The following is a 16516-nucleotide window of genomic DNA, read 5'->3' as shown; positions in this document are numbered from 1 at the left end:
ATGATTGAACAATATTCAAGATGACTTCTAACAGTGGAATAATAAAGAATAAGGCATGTTTTAACAGACTTAAAATCTTTGGACACCCAATGAAGAATTCCAAGATTCCTTCTCGCTTTGGAAGTTTAGAAGTTATAATAATAATAATAATAATAATAATAATAATAATAATAATAATAATAATAATAATAATAATAATAATAATAATAATAATAATAATAATAATAATAATAAATACTAATTGGTGAAACCTATAGATCAAGAAAGATTGAAACAATTACCAATTTTCTCCATCGAGCAGTCTCTGGTTAGGAAACTGGTTCTAAGTCCAATCAAGAAGGAAGAAATTTTAATATATGAAAAATATTATAGGAATGAGACTACAATACATTAGAATCTGAGATTCCAGAAAGAGCCTTTTAAGTCCATTTTCTGTAGCTTTGAGATATTAAAGGAAAATTGTTTAAATCCAGGACTGCACTTTATTGCGCTCGACTCATAGTTGAATGTTGTGTTTACACCGCTGTAACGCCTTCTAGACTTGCCCTTCCTACACACTAATTTATGTATACCCAAGAGCGCCGATCCTGGTGGGGCGAGGGGACTCAGGCCCCCGAATGTTCATGGGGGCCCCATATATTTTTATGAATATGTATTTTTGTTATATGTATTTTTATGAATACACAACATTTGTATAGTTTGAACTCAATTTGTCTTAAAATCATGCTTTCTTAGACATTTGTCTGCAACCAAACACACAACTGAATGGGCCCCCCAAAGTTACACTCTAAAAAATGGTATAGCTGAATTGACAATAAAAGCATTGTTGATGAGTATTGCTAATTGGTAAATTAATATTGACTATAGTATAGTTGATGTATAAATACTGATTTGTTATTTATACAACACCTATTTTTTTAGTATGGCTGTGGTAAGAAAAAAATATTGCTAATATTAGTATGGTTAATAATATCATGCATATTGTTTATATAACCAGATTATTTAGTATTGCTAAAATAGCGATAGCATTATGGTTAGAATGGCTATTACAATATAAAACTCTTGTTATGGCAACTATGCGAAATCCCGCCTTTTACGAGTTGTCATGTAGCCGCCATAATGGATTCTATAGTTAATATGAATTACGAAAATATCTTAAAAGAGTGGGGTTTAGAAACCCTAATAATGAAATTTCAAGGTAAGTGGATAGTCAGTAAGTTTCAATATGTAAATTGAAGATATGTATTTGTAAATGTTTATTTGAATTGTATTGCGCACAAGCAACGAAAGTCCCTTGTACGAAATAGTGTATTATTAAGCATTTATGACGCTTCCAAAATATTATTTTTATTATCACCAAATCAAAATACTTCAAAATAGAGACACGATGTGTTCACGCAATTGAGGGTAAGTTTAGAGTTTCTAGCCCGTTTTTACTCGGAATTACGATATTAGAACCTGTTTCAGTCACGGTTCTAGTCTAACTAAAGTCTTACCAGGTAACCTAATCTAACCTAACCTAACAATTTTTAATGTTTTAACTGCATTTTCGTAGGTTGGAAACTGGAGGGGCAAATCTAAACTTAAGCCCGAAAATGTACAGATGAAATTATATAAGGTATAATAATGATTTAAGACTTCTTGTAAGATGTTTGTGTGAAAAGTTAAGAGAAAGGTTATTATTAATATGAGAGTTCGTACTATTTGGAAGAGGCTTAAGCTTTTGCAGAACGATTCGATGCTTGAGGATCATAGTGGTCCTATGTTGATATTTCTACGTTGAGTTTTACTTAATTGGGCATTTATTCCGAAGTTGGACGTCCGATACTTTTCTACCAAAATTGCGTAAAAGCTATTAAAATGTATAATTTTTCAATTTCGCGAGTTGGGAGAAAGTGTAGGTTAGGTTAGGTTACGTTAGGATCTATAATAGAAGTACCCTTCGACGGGAGCTTCACGAAATTCAACACTGTCAGTTCACATCCCGTACAGCGATTCGGTATATTACCCGCAATATTGATATTATGAATGCTCGTTACTTTCCCACAATGCAACTATTCGGTTACCTTGCGCGAGGTAGTTCTCTTCGCTCGCTTAGTAGTCCCATGTTTATAACCAATTATATATAACAAATAGAGAGAGTGTTGTTGTATTATCTTTATATATTATCAAGCACACAAACGATCAAATTATACGTATCTTCCGTGCAAGTTTCAAAATTTTGCTGAAAACGGACGTCCAACTTTGGAATTTAACCCCTTAATTGTTATACTTTGTGCCCTTATTACTTTCTACAAACAGTACAGATGGGATCAAGAATTTTAATAATAATTCACCCTTAATTTTTACTAATTAATGCTGAACAAGCGACAGCGAGCGAAAGTATGGTTATATAGGCTAGTTTAGGTATGTGTAGCAAAAAGAAAACACGATAGGTTACGATTTAATGCTTTTTAAGTGTGCTTCTGTCGCTTTCAAATTATTACAGAAGGCCTTTCTCTTTGTGTTACACTAAGTGACACCACCTTTGCACTTTTAATTTAATTCATGATGGTGATGTCAAACTTCAAAGCACATAAATAACAGGTTTTGCAGAAACCATTTTCTTTTTAAATCCGATATTTTGTTTGAACCAGTTCATTTTTTTAAATATATTTAGGTTAAATTAAAGTGGAGTAAACAAAGTCCCTATTTAAAACTAAGTAAAGGTGGGGCGCTGATTGGATTGAGTGCTCGGTTTTGACCTCAAGAAGTGATCTAACCCGATCAGACTCGGTCAGAGGTCAACTAATTCCTCAAATGATGTACCAGTAGTTCACAAATTATTTACCAGTCAGCCCATTCAGCAGTACTGAAGCTTGACCTAAGTTTAAACATTCAGTACCTTCGTACAAGGGACCATGATCTAATGAAACTAATATATAAGCTTAGTTGATCTCACAGTTTACTGAAATTAGTCAAGTATTCATAATAATTTTGTATGTGATTGTTCCCACGAAATGGAGCTTATTTAGCTTTGGGGTTAACTGGTGTATCACCGGAACAGTTTTAGAAAATTTGCCGGGTCAGTTAATTTTTTTTTTTTTTTTTTTGTTTGTTTGTTTGTTTGTTTATGAGCAAGAATGAGTGAAAGTCATGTAAGGGGAATAGTAAAAATGAAGAAATTGGTTATTTTTGATGTTGTAAGCGACACTGTATGTGGAGGCGGATGGACCATTTCGCGGAGAGATATAGTTGTTATGATGTAGTGGCGCGAAGAGGAGTATGGCAAGTGCTATTGAAATGTATATGATTGCGGAAACCAGATGTTTTCAGTACCCTCGCTTACGCGTGTACACATCGTCGCTGACGCGCCTGCTCCCTTCGGGGGCACTACCGCGCTGGTCCGCTAGCTCCGCCCTACCTTGGCTCGGTTAGATAGCATTCGTGCACTTAGTGGCCACCTAGCACAAGTTGGTTTGTGTTTTTTGCACTGTAGTTTTTTATGCCCTTATCCTAATGTGAGGTAATCTAATGTAAGTTAATGTAGTCCAACGAAATATATCCGTATACAGTACATTTTGGTACTTTTTTTCGATTCTAATACTGGTCCGGCGATGCGGCAGTAATGCCTTAGCTTTGTAATAAGCGAGAAGAAAATATAAACGTCATAGAAATTACAAGGTTCTAGAACACATGTCCCACTTCCCATTTAGCTGTAATAAAAACAGAAAACAACGTATCCTGCGGTCTTCTAACCCGCTTTCACTTGCTGACGCTCGCTAGCAATATTCTGTGAAATAAAATTTAAATTTTGGTACAGAAAGGAACCAACCTTGCTAATTTATATGGGGAACCTGTGTTCTAGAACTTCTCCTTAGCAATTATCTGGTTCACACGTTGCATTAGAGCGTACGTTAAGTTAGGATAAAAGCCGGAAGTTTCAAACTTTTCATCGTGCCATTAACTGACAAAATAATGGAACTGGCAGTTGACGTGGAAAGTTGAAACTTGGCATACATATAGCCTTCAGAGAAAAATATACAGAATCCACGTTAATCAGTAGGTCCACGTCTCATATAGCCTCGCTGCTGAAAGGGACGCTAAACTAAAAACCAACTCTACGTTATCAGGCAGGACGGTCGCCCTGCAAGCAAGGCTTTAAAAAGTAGATCGACTAGTGCTTACGCTTCTAGAATACAAAAAATGGCATTTCGGCGTTGTTCGTTTACAACAACTACGAAACAGATATGAATGAAATTTAAAACATTTGTTTTCTGGTAGAAAAGATTGCAAGTGACATCAAAATAAAATTTCCATGTGAAAAATTGTCAAAGTTGTGATGCGTTGAAAATGAAATTCTTTTTCAGGTAATCACCAGATATCAAAAAAAAAAAAAAAAAAAAAAATACTGCACCCATTTCGACGAAATTTGGGACATATGTGTACTTTTACACATACATGCTCATGCTCGTTTTTGTTTTTCGTAGAAAACAAGAGTTTCTTTTTGTAAATTTTTGAAATAAAATACGTCTGGTTATACGTATTCACGTTTATGTGATCTTAACATAAGTGATATCAAATTATTTTATAGTTTTGCTTTTGTTGTTTAAGTTTTGTTTTATTTCAAATTCTATGATCACAAGTACCTTGTTCTAGGACTTGCAGAAGATTCTGAATAGTTCACTGCAAGGAAAAGAAGTATTATCTACGCACAAGAATTTGGGACATCTTAATAGCAGAGCTCGCAGTTTATTAACAGATGTCATCGTTCGATATATTGGCGCAGATAAAAGGTACAGATCGTTTCGTTAAATTTTGTGGTATCGTATGTTAAAGATAATGTAAATGCAATAGTCTTAAATATTAAGTAATTGCTGTCCTATACATTTATCGTCTTCACTAAGAATTCCGAGTAGAATCTCGTTTTCACATGGCACATATTCGACGGTATTGATTGCGTTTATCACCGTGACAGTATTTTTCACTTATGATCTATATTACAAGTATGTTTGTAGTTGTGTTTTTAGGATTAATTTGGTCTCAAAATGCATTGAAATTATCAAAGCAAAAGTTCAAACACATTAATTCGTTAGTTGCTCATTGTGGTACACAACAATATGGATCAGTTGGAATTTGAAAGTGTTCTGATGACTGCATAGCACCCTTTGGATTGATTAATAACTGTTTACAGTAACTTGGAACACGTTGAGTTGTATTAAATATTACAGTTCATTTATTTGCCTGACTTAATGAAACTAAACATTCACTTCTTTCTTTAGTGCCAGTGTTACAAAATTTATAAGAAACAGAAAAACACACTGCTGAACAAGACTGTACTTTTAATATAAAAACATATTTACACGTGACGTTTCGATCTTCTAGCCAAGATCCTCATCAGACGTACACTCTGATGAGGATCTTGGCTAGAAGATCGAAACGTCACGTGTAAATATATTTTTATATTAAAAGTACAGTCTTGTTCAGCAGTGTGTTTTTCTGATTTTATTCGCAAGACGAATACTATGATTGTGTGTCAGTTTAAAATTTATAAACAAGTGTTTTTTTTTTCCTCCCCAATGGAGCGTCGTCTCTTAATATTTATTCAAGCTTCTATGGGAATTGCTTTGTGAAATTTCATTTTCTGTCTTACAGGATCAGTAGACAGTCATTCATTTCAATAAGTGAGGCGATTGTACGATTGTTTCCGTCTGAAAACAAGGTTTGTGTAAAATTCAGTTAGGTGAGGGAATTCTTGTATATTGCTAATTTTTCGTTTTTCTTTGCGTTCACTGGAAAAAATTTAAAAGTCGTGGAGTATTTTATGATTCTTTGAAGATTGTTCGGAAACCATACTGACAACTTTTGGAGATAATAGCTGATGTACTTCTAAGCAAAAATGATCCCATAAGAATATGTTCAATTTTCAACGGTCTGATAGTTACAGGTTGGTAAATATTTTATACAAATTTGTTCAGGACAAAATTTTATTACTCATCCTGTATGTACTTTAAAGAGATGACGCATGGCGTATTTGAACGGCAATGGAAGTACCTTTCCACTGATGTATATATGACGATAGTGGAGTTGGAAGGGAAGTTGTGGAGGAAGAAAAAAACTTTCTTCATTTTAATAAAAGTAGTTCGATTGTATAAGGACAATTTTATTTTTCTTTCTGATACTGTAGTATATATATATATATATATATATATATATATATATATATATATATACAGGGTGGTGCATTTAAAATTTGCCACCCTCTATATCTTTGAAACGACTGCGAATATGAGAAAAGGCAAAAACACGTCTATCATTATTTTAAGGGGCTTGAATTTTGAGCTATAAAAAGTCCACCCCAGGTACCCCCCTATTGAGGTACGTGGGTCAACTTGAAAATTTTAAATGGCAAAGGGGGTCGAGTGATACATCGTTGGAAAGGTCTAGACAAGAGAAATATTTTGCCAAAAGTTTCAAGTCCCAATGTTGACCCTATCCTAAATGGCGGGGGTTCCCATTTTGTGTCCATAAAGTCCGTTGGCACCCAGTGTATCTTCGAAACGACTGTAAATATGAGAAAACACAAAAACATGTCCATCACTATTTTAAGGAGCTTGAATCTTGAGCTATAAACGGTCCACTCCAGGTACCCCCATATGGGGGTACATGGGGTCAGCTTCAAATTTTTAAATAGCAAAGAGGGTCGAGTGATATATCGTTGGAAAGAATGTGAACCCGAGCCATTTTAGATGGAGTCAACATAGGGACTTGAAACTCTAGGTAGAATATTTCTCTTGTCGAGACCTTTCCAACGATATATCACTCGACCCCCTTTGCTATTTAAAATTTTCAAGTTGACTCCAGATACCGCTATATGGGGTGTTTAGGGGGATCTTTTATAGCTGAAAATTCAAGCCCCTTAAAATAATGATGGACGTGTTTTAGCGTTTTCTCATATTCGCAGTCGTTTCGAAGATATAGGGGTGGCAAATTTTAAATGCACCATCCTATATATATATATATATATATATAATATAAATTTGCGACATTATTCAGCATAAAAATTGAAGTTGATGCGTAATTTTTTGTCGTTCCTATTTGGCGACAGTGTTGGCAACCGTGTTTCTTGAAGCTCTTGGAAGAAAGATATTTTGTTCTGAAAATTAGCTTCATGAGGCTCCTTCCAACGCAACTATCGTCACGTGCCATATACCCTTGGAAAGGCCATTCTGTCACCATTCAAATGCATCATAGATGACCTTTAGAAAAAATACAGGATGAGTAATACATTTTTGTTTTGGAAAAATGTACAGAATTGTTACCAACCTGTAGGTGTCAGGCCGCTGAGAATCGGATATGTGTAGAAGCTTTTTTGCTTAGAATTATATTAACTATCATCTTCCGATTTCGCCGGTATAGTTTCTGAACACCCATTGAAAATTAGACTTAATTGTATTAATATTTATTTTATCATTGTCTTCAGAACAAGGAGAAATTTACAATTTAACTTACAAGTGAACGTTTTCCATAACTTATCAGAATACATTTTTCAATGCTCATTTTATTGAAGTACTAAAGGAATCCAGAAAAAAAAAAAGAAATTCCAATATGTCTAATTTACAGCATATATATACAGTGAAACTTGTATAAGACGGAACGTCAAGGAACAAAATAATTTTCCGTTGTGTGCAAATTCGAAAAGTTAAGTTCTGTAACAATAACTGCTGGTAAAAATAATCTCGTAGTACTATACCTAGGTTAAAATGGTTGAGGTGAAAGATTAATTAACACAAAAATGTATTTACAACATAAACTCAATTTACAAAGTGAACTTATTTGAATAAGACAGACGCTTAAAGTAGAAACTACAAGTATGTATTATTTTATTATGTATTTCCTCTCACATTCCTCTTTACATTTTCACCGCCTTTTAAGGATTGTTTTCATTTTCTGGGTTTCAGTGTTGGAAATTTGCGTTTGCAACATTTGAAATGAACTTTATATTTTACAAACATTGTCTCTTATTCTCTCTTCAATAATCGTATTGTGTCCTCCAAAGTAACAATAACATTTGTTTTTGCCGTATTTGTACACAACACTGGGCACACAAACACGCCACACTGAAACCACATTTTCTGCAGCAGAAACAATGGAAATTTTCAACAACTGGTCTAAATTTCTACCATTTTTTTTCAAAAATGACCGAATTCTTGGAAATGCATGTGTAATGACGGAGTAGCAAGCAGTAAGTCTTTAATTTATAAAGAAAGTTTTGACAGTAGAAAAGTGCTTATGTGTGTATCAACAAAAACAGGAAACAGGTAACTTAAATAACAGAAACATTATCTCCATTCTTGTTCACGGCCGAAAGATCTTAACTATTGAAAACAGAAGTTCAGTAGTAACGCCAACGCAGAGACAGACAGACTACAGTGCCCCTACGTTTCGAGCTGGCAATCAGTTAAGAGAAAAATCTTTACCATATGGCAAATCAGACAGAGTTGCCGGGACTAAAAACTATTCATCTTCGGCAAATTTCCGGTTTATATAAGTTTCGTTTTAAACAGGTTTCCATGTATTTTGTTTCTCTGTGGAAATAATATAGTTTAATTGTAATTTTGTGTTGTGCAATAGGATATCAGGACTGTATATTATAACAGTGATTTGTTTTTCAAATAGCATACTTACTACGTCCCCTATAAAGTTGCTCAAGGGAAGAAGGTTTTGGCAAGAGGGAAACTTTGGGACAGATATTGCAACACAAGAAGGTATTTGCGGCAAAGTGGTGTTTTGCCTTTGAGAAACCGGTGTGCAGCTACAACTTCTACCGAAGTCGATTTAGATGGTACGTTCATAGTTCTTTTTCATTTATTTGCTTTCATGTTCATAAATTCTGTATTATAATTTTATCAGTAAATCACGATGCATAGTGTTTTATGCTATCTTATATTCAGACAAGGGTACAAAACTTCCTAAAAGAGATGCGTGCCGATTTTTTACATGGTTACACATATTCACGTATTATGGTCAATCAACAGATTCACAGTTCAAGGGCACTACCTTCATTATAAATCAACAAATTTCCGTGAATTTGTGCAATCAGTATATCTGCTGTTCATCTGTGTGTAAAACTCTATCACTGCTTTCATATATTAACGGGACGTTTTGTAAATACATGTTCCGAACACCTCATATGACAATTGTGTTCAGAAGTATAATACTGTCTGTTTCACATGTTTATTGAAATATTATTTCTTGTACTTCTGTCCTAGAAATTAATACATATGTATTTACGTATACTGAGTATGTACGTTTCTTTCACACTGAATTATGTAGATGGTGTCCTTTATTTTCAGAGTCCACTGATGAATTTGCCGAGGAAGCTCTCACGTGGTTGAGAAATAATATAGAGCCATGGGAGAAAGTGTGTGATCTGTGGAAACAAACGACATTAAATCGGAGAGCAAATTACATTCAGTCAAAGAAGGATATCAGCTCCTACTTCAAGGAATTTCCTGCTTTAAAACAGCCTCTTGGATACACACTTGTAAGTGTAGTGATATTGCTAAGAAGTTTACATCTTTCTATTATTATTTTATGAATGTAACCGAAGAAAGAAAATACCTTTATATTATTTTATAGAAGTGTAATTCCGTATCACAGAACGAACTGTACTTAAAGGAAAATGAAAAAAAAAAAAAAACGAGTAACAAAATTTAATGAGTTAAAAAAAAATCATGAACATAAGGGTCTTATGTTGATGCTATATATAAATTGCGAACACGGCAGTTTTTCTTTGCAAAAAAAGCACCTAGCATGAGGCGAGAGAGTTTATAAATGTTTTTCGGTGTATGAAGTTGTACCCTGTCTTGCACTATGTTTCGGAGTTTTTCGGTTCTAATTTTTTCCTGTGAGTAAGCTGATGGACGAGATGGTGCATCTTGTAGCAGGTAGAACGTTTAGTAATTCTGAGAAAATCAACCGGATTTTCAGTACACCAAAACCTGTATAGATTCAGAAATAATGAAAAATCAGAGTGAAAAAGTGCGAGTGGGCCGAAAATAGATCTTTTGTCTTCGACGTACAATGCCAATAAGTTAACCTCTACGCTACCCAGCCCGCTCCCCGATCAGCCCCACATCCTCACTCTTGTTGATAATGTTCCTATGAAAACATTTAATAGTTTATTTTAATTTACAAATATACCAGCATCAGCGGCAGAAGGTTCAGAATTATGTAAGCTTACGTTAAAGACGCGTTTTTGTGTAATTAAAAACCAACCAATGTATAAAACAGTTACCAGAAATTAGATAAAATACACGTGCAGTACATGCGCGCAAAGATTTAAGAAAGAAAAAAAAGCTTGTAAGAGCTTTCACCTTTTATGGCTTTGTTAGGCAGGAAGAGAAAGACGAAAGTGGAAGAAGAAAGATACAGAGTAAGACGAGTTACGCCATATTTCTGGGGGGGGGGGCGCGGTGGCTCAGTGGTAGAGCGTTCACCTCCGGTGCTTGGGGTCCCGGGTTCAAACCCTGCTCCCGCCGTGTGGACTTTGTGGTGTAGAAACACCGTGCTCGTGGGTTTTCTCGGGTTCTCCCACTTTCTTCATTCCACCATTTCATTCATCTCTCATCATCACCGTCTCCTTTAGCCTAACCGGCGTAACCGTGAGACGTAAAACTCAAAGATTTCATTTCATTTTGCCATATTTCTGCTAGGTGCTATGGTGGTCATGTGATCACGTGACTGCTGTCAAGTACTCATACGTGAAAGTAGAGAACCTTGTGGAGAAATCATTGTTGGTATAGGTGCGGTCCTTGTGTCTTTCTCTATTTCTTATTCCACTTTCGTCTTTGCGTCCCTGTATGACGACTCCATAAATGCGAAAGCGCTTGGAAGTTTGTTTTATATTTGCGTGTATTTTATCAGTTCCACTCTAAGTAATTGTTTTTTACATGCCTACTTTGGGATTTCTTTTTCAATCAGACATAGTATTTTCTGAAAATGGATACTATAGTGGGGTGAATGCCATTGATGTTCATAACTTGATTAAAAACGCTCTGTTGAAACAAAGATTATTTAATGAACTTCAAAGAAAACTATACTACCAAACTTTTGTATAAAGAGAAGAAAGCATAGAACATTATATCATCAAACAGCGTTAGGTATATGTGACAACAATTTCTTTTACTTTTCAGATCGACATTGATTTTGGCCAGTTATATCCTGGGAAAGATATAACATTTTTTTCAACGTGGAATGCAGACTTAAAGAAGATTCAGCATATACTTACCACGACCAAACAAACAACAAATGACGGAGCCACATTAGTAGAACTTTTGCTGCAGGAGAACATCAGGGAAGGTAATTATTTTTCTTATTAAGGAGATCTTCTACCTCTTCGCTTATGTTTCTAACTTCCCATTTGAAAACATGTAAATTTTAATATGGTAATTTCTAACAAAGTATTGTAGGTAATGACTTGAAATTTTTAATACAAATAGACAAGACCCATATAAATCCAACCACGGTCTCCAATTTACGTTACATGCGTTAGATTAATTGCAATATATTCTTCAGTAAGTTTGGCAACAGAGAATAAAAAGTATGCTGCAGAGGGAAGAGGGCTGACCATCTGTTTGCTTGTTAGCTGCTTTAAAAAGGACGCTCTTACCAGAAAAATCACGTTGTGATTCTCACTTCTCAGTGGTTAGAATGGTCTGGACTGGAAGAGCCCAAAACCACTTCTTTCTTCCTTTCACGGTTTGTTTGTTTCTTCCACCCCCTGCTGTCACAAGAAGACAACTTGTTTCGGAAAGCATTTTGAATTAGTAGCGAAAAGCCAAACGAATGACACCACGGACGGATTAAAGGGAGGGGCGGTCACTCCCTCCGAGAACATTTGAATACTTTGAATAATCGGAGTAAGAAACTAGAAATTGCGTAATCTAATAAGAAAAGTTTGTTGAAGTATACAAATCAAGACGCATTTTAAGTGTCACAGCATTGTACTCTCATCCCCTCCCCTCCCAATTCCCTTCTGAAGAAGTTCTCTTTTGTTTCTCTGTTCCATATTAGCCTTTACACTTACACTTTCATTATCCAGTATTGATTTTTACCATACCATCTGCACAGAAGGCGAATAAGGTTTACGAGTCCTTCCTGCCCCCTTTTTTAAAAATTGCTAATTATAATAAAATTTATCGAAGTGCATGGAAGTAAGTTTTGACTGTGGAGAAATGGTGTACACATTGTTTATTATTTCATTAAGTATTGTTCACTATAATTATTAAAACGCAACACTGTTCAGCCTACTCCCGTAAGCAAAGAAAAGATCAATTACAGGTGCTCCGGCAATTTTCCCTTGTCTCCTTTTAGTCGTAAGTCCGAGCAGAATAAATCAAAATCTAGAAGAAAAATAAATGATAATTGTAAATCGACAACATATCGAGCACTTAAAAAAGCTCTGTTATTCTTTTGTTTCATTATTGAGCTCAGATCACGAGAAATATTTCAACTGCTGTGTAGTAATTGAACATTTTTCGTTTAATCTCCCAAAGAGTCTGAAATACTGAGTTCAGTGACCAGTTTACATCCCTGAAATCAGTAATTACTTGAATAACAGTATATGAAGAAGATAGATTCAGTAGGGTTAATAAGCAGATATGAAATCCCTTTTGTAGCAATGAATGAAACTAATGTTTAGAATTTGTGACGAAAGAACTTTTCCGCAGCGTATAGTCTTTAACTTGTTGTTAATTGTCTATTTTGATTCATTAAGCTATTCAATTTCTCTCTTTTTATCCGTATCTGTTGCAACTTCCCAAAGAGAAATACATACGTTGACTTTAACCTTTGGTTCTTGAAATAATATACTTCATGTACAGCTTTTATACACGTACTTATAGGCGATAGATAAGTATCGTATTAAGATTAGTTTTCACCATTATTTGGACCCAATATTTGCATATAAGAAACATCGCATTATCCCTTTGCCGAATCTGGGTGTAGTTACAAAAGATGATACTTTTTGTGTGTGTTTTTTTTTCAGACTGCTGTCCATTGCTTACAAAACGTAATTTCCTTTTTTCTTTGATTATTGACTTAAAGTAATATACAGTATTCATTGCGTATCACAGAGCAAACCTCTGCAGGTATGAGAATGAATGCAGTCAGAAAGTTAGCACTTACATTCAAATAAATTAGTATAAAGTGGTCCAAAAGTGGGCGTACCCCCCTTTAGTTTCAACAGTATAGTGTTAGTTATGGTAGAATGTCTGTACACAGCTACCTTAAAGTCGTAAGAGTCGTAAACAAAGGTATGATCACCATCCATGTCATAACACAACTGAATTCTGCACAAAGTTCTGGCAGATGTTTTGCGGAGATACTCCGGAGTCAACGAGGATGAAGGCGTGTTCCACAGCTGCTCGTAATTCCTGCGTTGTGTGATATCGAGTGTTTCTTACGTGTTGCTTCATGAAAGCCCAGGGAGCATTGTCTGATATCGTCAGATCGGGACTTCTTGGAGGCCTGGCAAAGAGCTGGATGCACAACCTCTTCCAATCCAGCGGCCAGGAACTGATCTGATAACTGTTACCAAGCAGAAAACAAATGGATAGCAATGTTGCCAGACAATGCCAAGCAGTGTTACCAAACAAATGTAGGTAAAACCAAAAACCGTCAGAAAACACCAATTAAGAGGTACGCCCACTTCCGGACCTCGCTGTATAAGCGTAAATTAATTACCTACAAATGTTCTTGATATTTCATTCTTTTCCAGATGCCAGAACAGTCGTAATATTAATACTTCTTGGAAGATATTTCCCATCTGTGACCACGTGTATCAAAAGGAAAGACGGAGGTGGATTATGGAAACCTTCCAAATACGAGGCACAGCAAGGATTCCTTTTTCATGTCAGAGTATGTACCATTATGTAATATAATGTATTAATATCTACACTTGATTACCACGAAATATGTCATTAACATTTAATTAGTGATTGGAGAATGGAGAACATTGCACGAAACCTTATCGAACAAACAAACAAACAAAAAAAATCAGCTTTTCTGGAAAAACTGCTATGCTCAAACAAAAATATTGTGTAAGCAAACACCATTTTCATCAAACCACGATCCACTCTGACTCACCACGTGTCACCATGATCTACTGATCTACTTCGACCTACTGACCGAATATGTCGAGAGTGGATCAAAGTGGAATGTGTTATATTGAGGACTACAATGAGTCAGTTGTTATTGTTGGGTTAGGGTAGTCATACGTAACAGTGGAACATGTAAATGTAACCCAAGATCCACTAAAGTATACTCAAAATTATCCCCACGTGATCCATAGCCACTGACCCGCTCCATCTTTGATGTGCACTCAATTGATATGATTACCATACCATATCAAGAGGATCATATTGGTGGTACATGGAAACAAAAAAGTTTAAGAAAAGGCTCCCTCGGGACAGCACGCCCTTGGTGGAGTGAGCTATCAACCATATTTTGCAATATACATGACTCTTCTTCATGCAATTAGTAAAGCATGTATCGGTGTATGTGACGCGATTTGTATCTTACGAAGATATCGTGAACCTAAGTTGTGTAGATAGAAAGGAATATGCATAAAATAGGAAAACACAATATTTATTAGTCGCTAACGCCCTCGCCTTTGGTGCGAGCGGTTCTGGGTTCGATTCCCGGTGGGATCACTCGATCAAAGAAGTGTAACAGCTTTTTCAGGCCAATCATCCTGAGTGTTTTTTCCTGGGTTGAGTGAGTTTTTTTTTTAATATAAACACAGTGAATGATGCTAAAAATGCCGGGATGGTACCTAACACACAGGTCCCAGACCGCTTCCTTCCCCATCCATTCCTTTCTTGCTTCCCCTCTCTCGGATTGTGTGCTCTCCGAGGGACGACATCCCTCAAACGTGACGAACTTAAGGCCGACCTAAAAGTTACTCCTTCGTTGCTAGTACACTTATCTCCTTTGTTGGGCGACTGCGTTCGATTTCCCGGGAGGAAGGGGGAGGGGATTTTAGGATGTTATTCGTATTTTCGGTTCCACTGTAGGTTTATGCCTTATGAAGTTCCCGTGATGAAACCCTATATTCCAATAACAATAGTAAACGTAAAAATGCTGTAAAACTTTCGGTGAATGCTATGTAAACTTTCTGAAACATAAGTAGAGGTTAAATATGTTTATGGTCATGGATAAAATGTTTACTTGGCTCAAAACAGCTTTTTCCCAGTGTCTTTAAAAATGTTCTTCATTCAACCCTTCAAATATTGGAACTATGATAGCACTCCTTTCTTCATTTTATGGCATAAATAAGTAAGAAGTGTTTATACTCGAGGTAATGATATGTGTGTAATATCAATCTTATAAAAATACTAAACAGCACGTAGGGGAACGGCACCAACCTTTTCGCGATCATTATTTTAAAAACTAATTCATTGATATTGTAGCATCCTTGCTTTTCAAATTTCCGCAAAGGTTTTTCTTTCTTCTTCCTGGAGATTTGTAACGTCAAGAATTGCGGTCATTGACGTACAGGATCTAAATTTATTTTATCTTTAAAATATCCGTGCTTACTTTATGTCTGGATGTGATTCCAAGTTTGCCACATTTAATTGAAATATTTATTACTGTAAATGTAAACCATTAAGTGTAAGCTTAGGACAATTTTATTGATGTCGCAGTTATCTATTCACGTAACTACTGTCAAGTTTATAAGTGCAATAATTCAGATTGTTTTCTTTGTGATTATTCTCAAACCTTATACTAAAAGGTAGATTCCTCTAAGGAACTTTACTTAATTTTTCCAGAACTTTTCTTAATTGCATCGGATAATACAAACACAATGAACGGTATTAAAAATGTACAACTCAAGGGGTATAATAATACATTCGAAATACTGTCATATTAACCTATATTAGTTTTCAAGACATTTCATATCGCGTAGAAGTGACTCGCGTCAATTATGACCTCATTACATTACATTTCTAGTATAGAAGAATGCCTGAAAACAGTTGGTACCAGTTTAATTGGATTGCTATATATATTATTGGTGCACCTCGTATTTAAAATACAAGCTCATTTTAATTATACGTGTATTTGTAGTTTTTGGAATTTGATAACGTGTTAATAGGTGTGTAACGTGATAATAATTCTGTGTACATGACTTACAGGAAGCGTCCGATCTTCAAACAGAGTTAGAAAGGCATCATCTAAAGATGCAGCGCTTTGGATGTAGTGTGCAGCCCATGCCCGTCATTGTCGCTTCAAAAATAGATGAACCTCAAGCCTTCTACGTGAGTATTGAGGATAATCTCTACAGAGTTGAAACTCCACTGAAAGCAATCGATAGCACATTCAAGTCGTTTCAAGTACTGGATGCAGAATATCCGAAGGAATCGGAACAGGTGTGGACATTTGTGCAGAAACATATGTACAAAATTGAAAATGACTGCGACAAGAATTTTCCTTCAGTGAACACGCTTATCTCTGAAATATCAAAGGTGTAATG

General features: G+C 35.5%; 1 protein-coding gene across 1 annotated transcript; it reads left to right on the top strand.

The window, feature by feature from the left end:
• The first annotated feature begins 922 nt into the window (after window positions 1-922).
• Window positions 923-16514, top strand: LOC145683610 (uncharacterized). The gene is made up of 8 exons (XM_081754949.1): window positions 923-931; window positions 4639-4775; window positions 5635-5701; window positions 8659-8824; window positions 9336-9526; window positions 11178-11343; window positions 13763-13902; window positions 16179-16514. Exons 1-8 carry the CDS (start codon window positions 923-925, stop codon window positions 16512-16514), a joined length of 1212 nt encoding a protein of 403 aa, XP_081611075.1.
• The last annotated feature ends 2 nt before the right edge of the window (window positions 16515-16516 follow it).

Source organism: Thermobia domestica, chromosome 4 (assembly GCF_964235325.1).
Source record: "Thermobia domestica chromosome 4, izTheDome1.hap1.1, whole genome shotgun sequence".
NCBI lineage: Eukaryota > Metazoa > Arthropoda > Insecta > Zygentoma > Lepismatidae > Thermobia > Thermobia domestica.
This window is presented reverse-complemented; position numbering and strand designations above follow the sequence as displayed.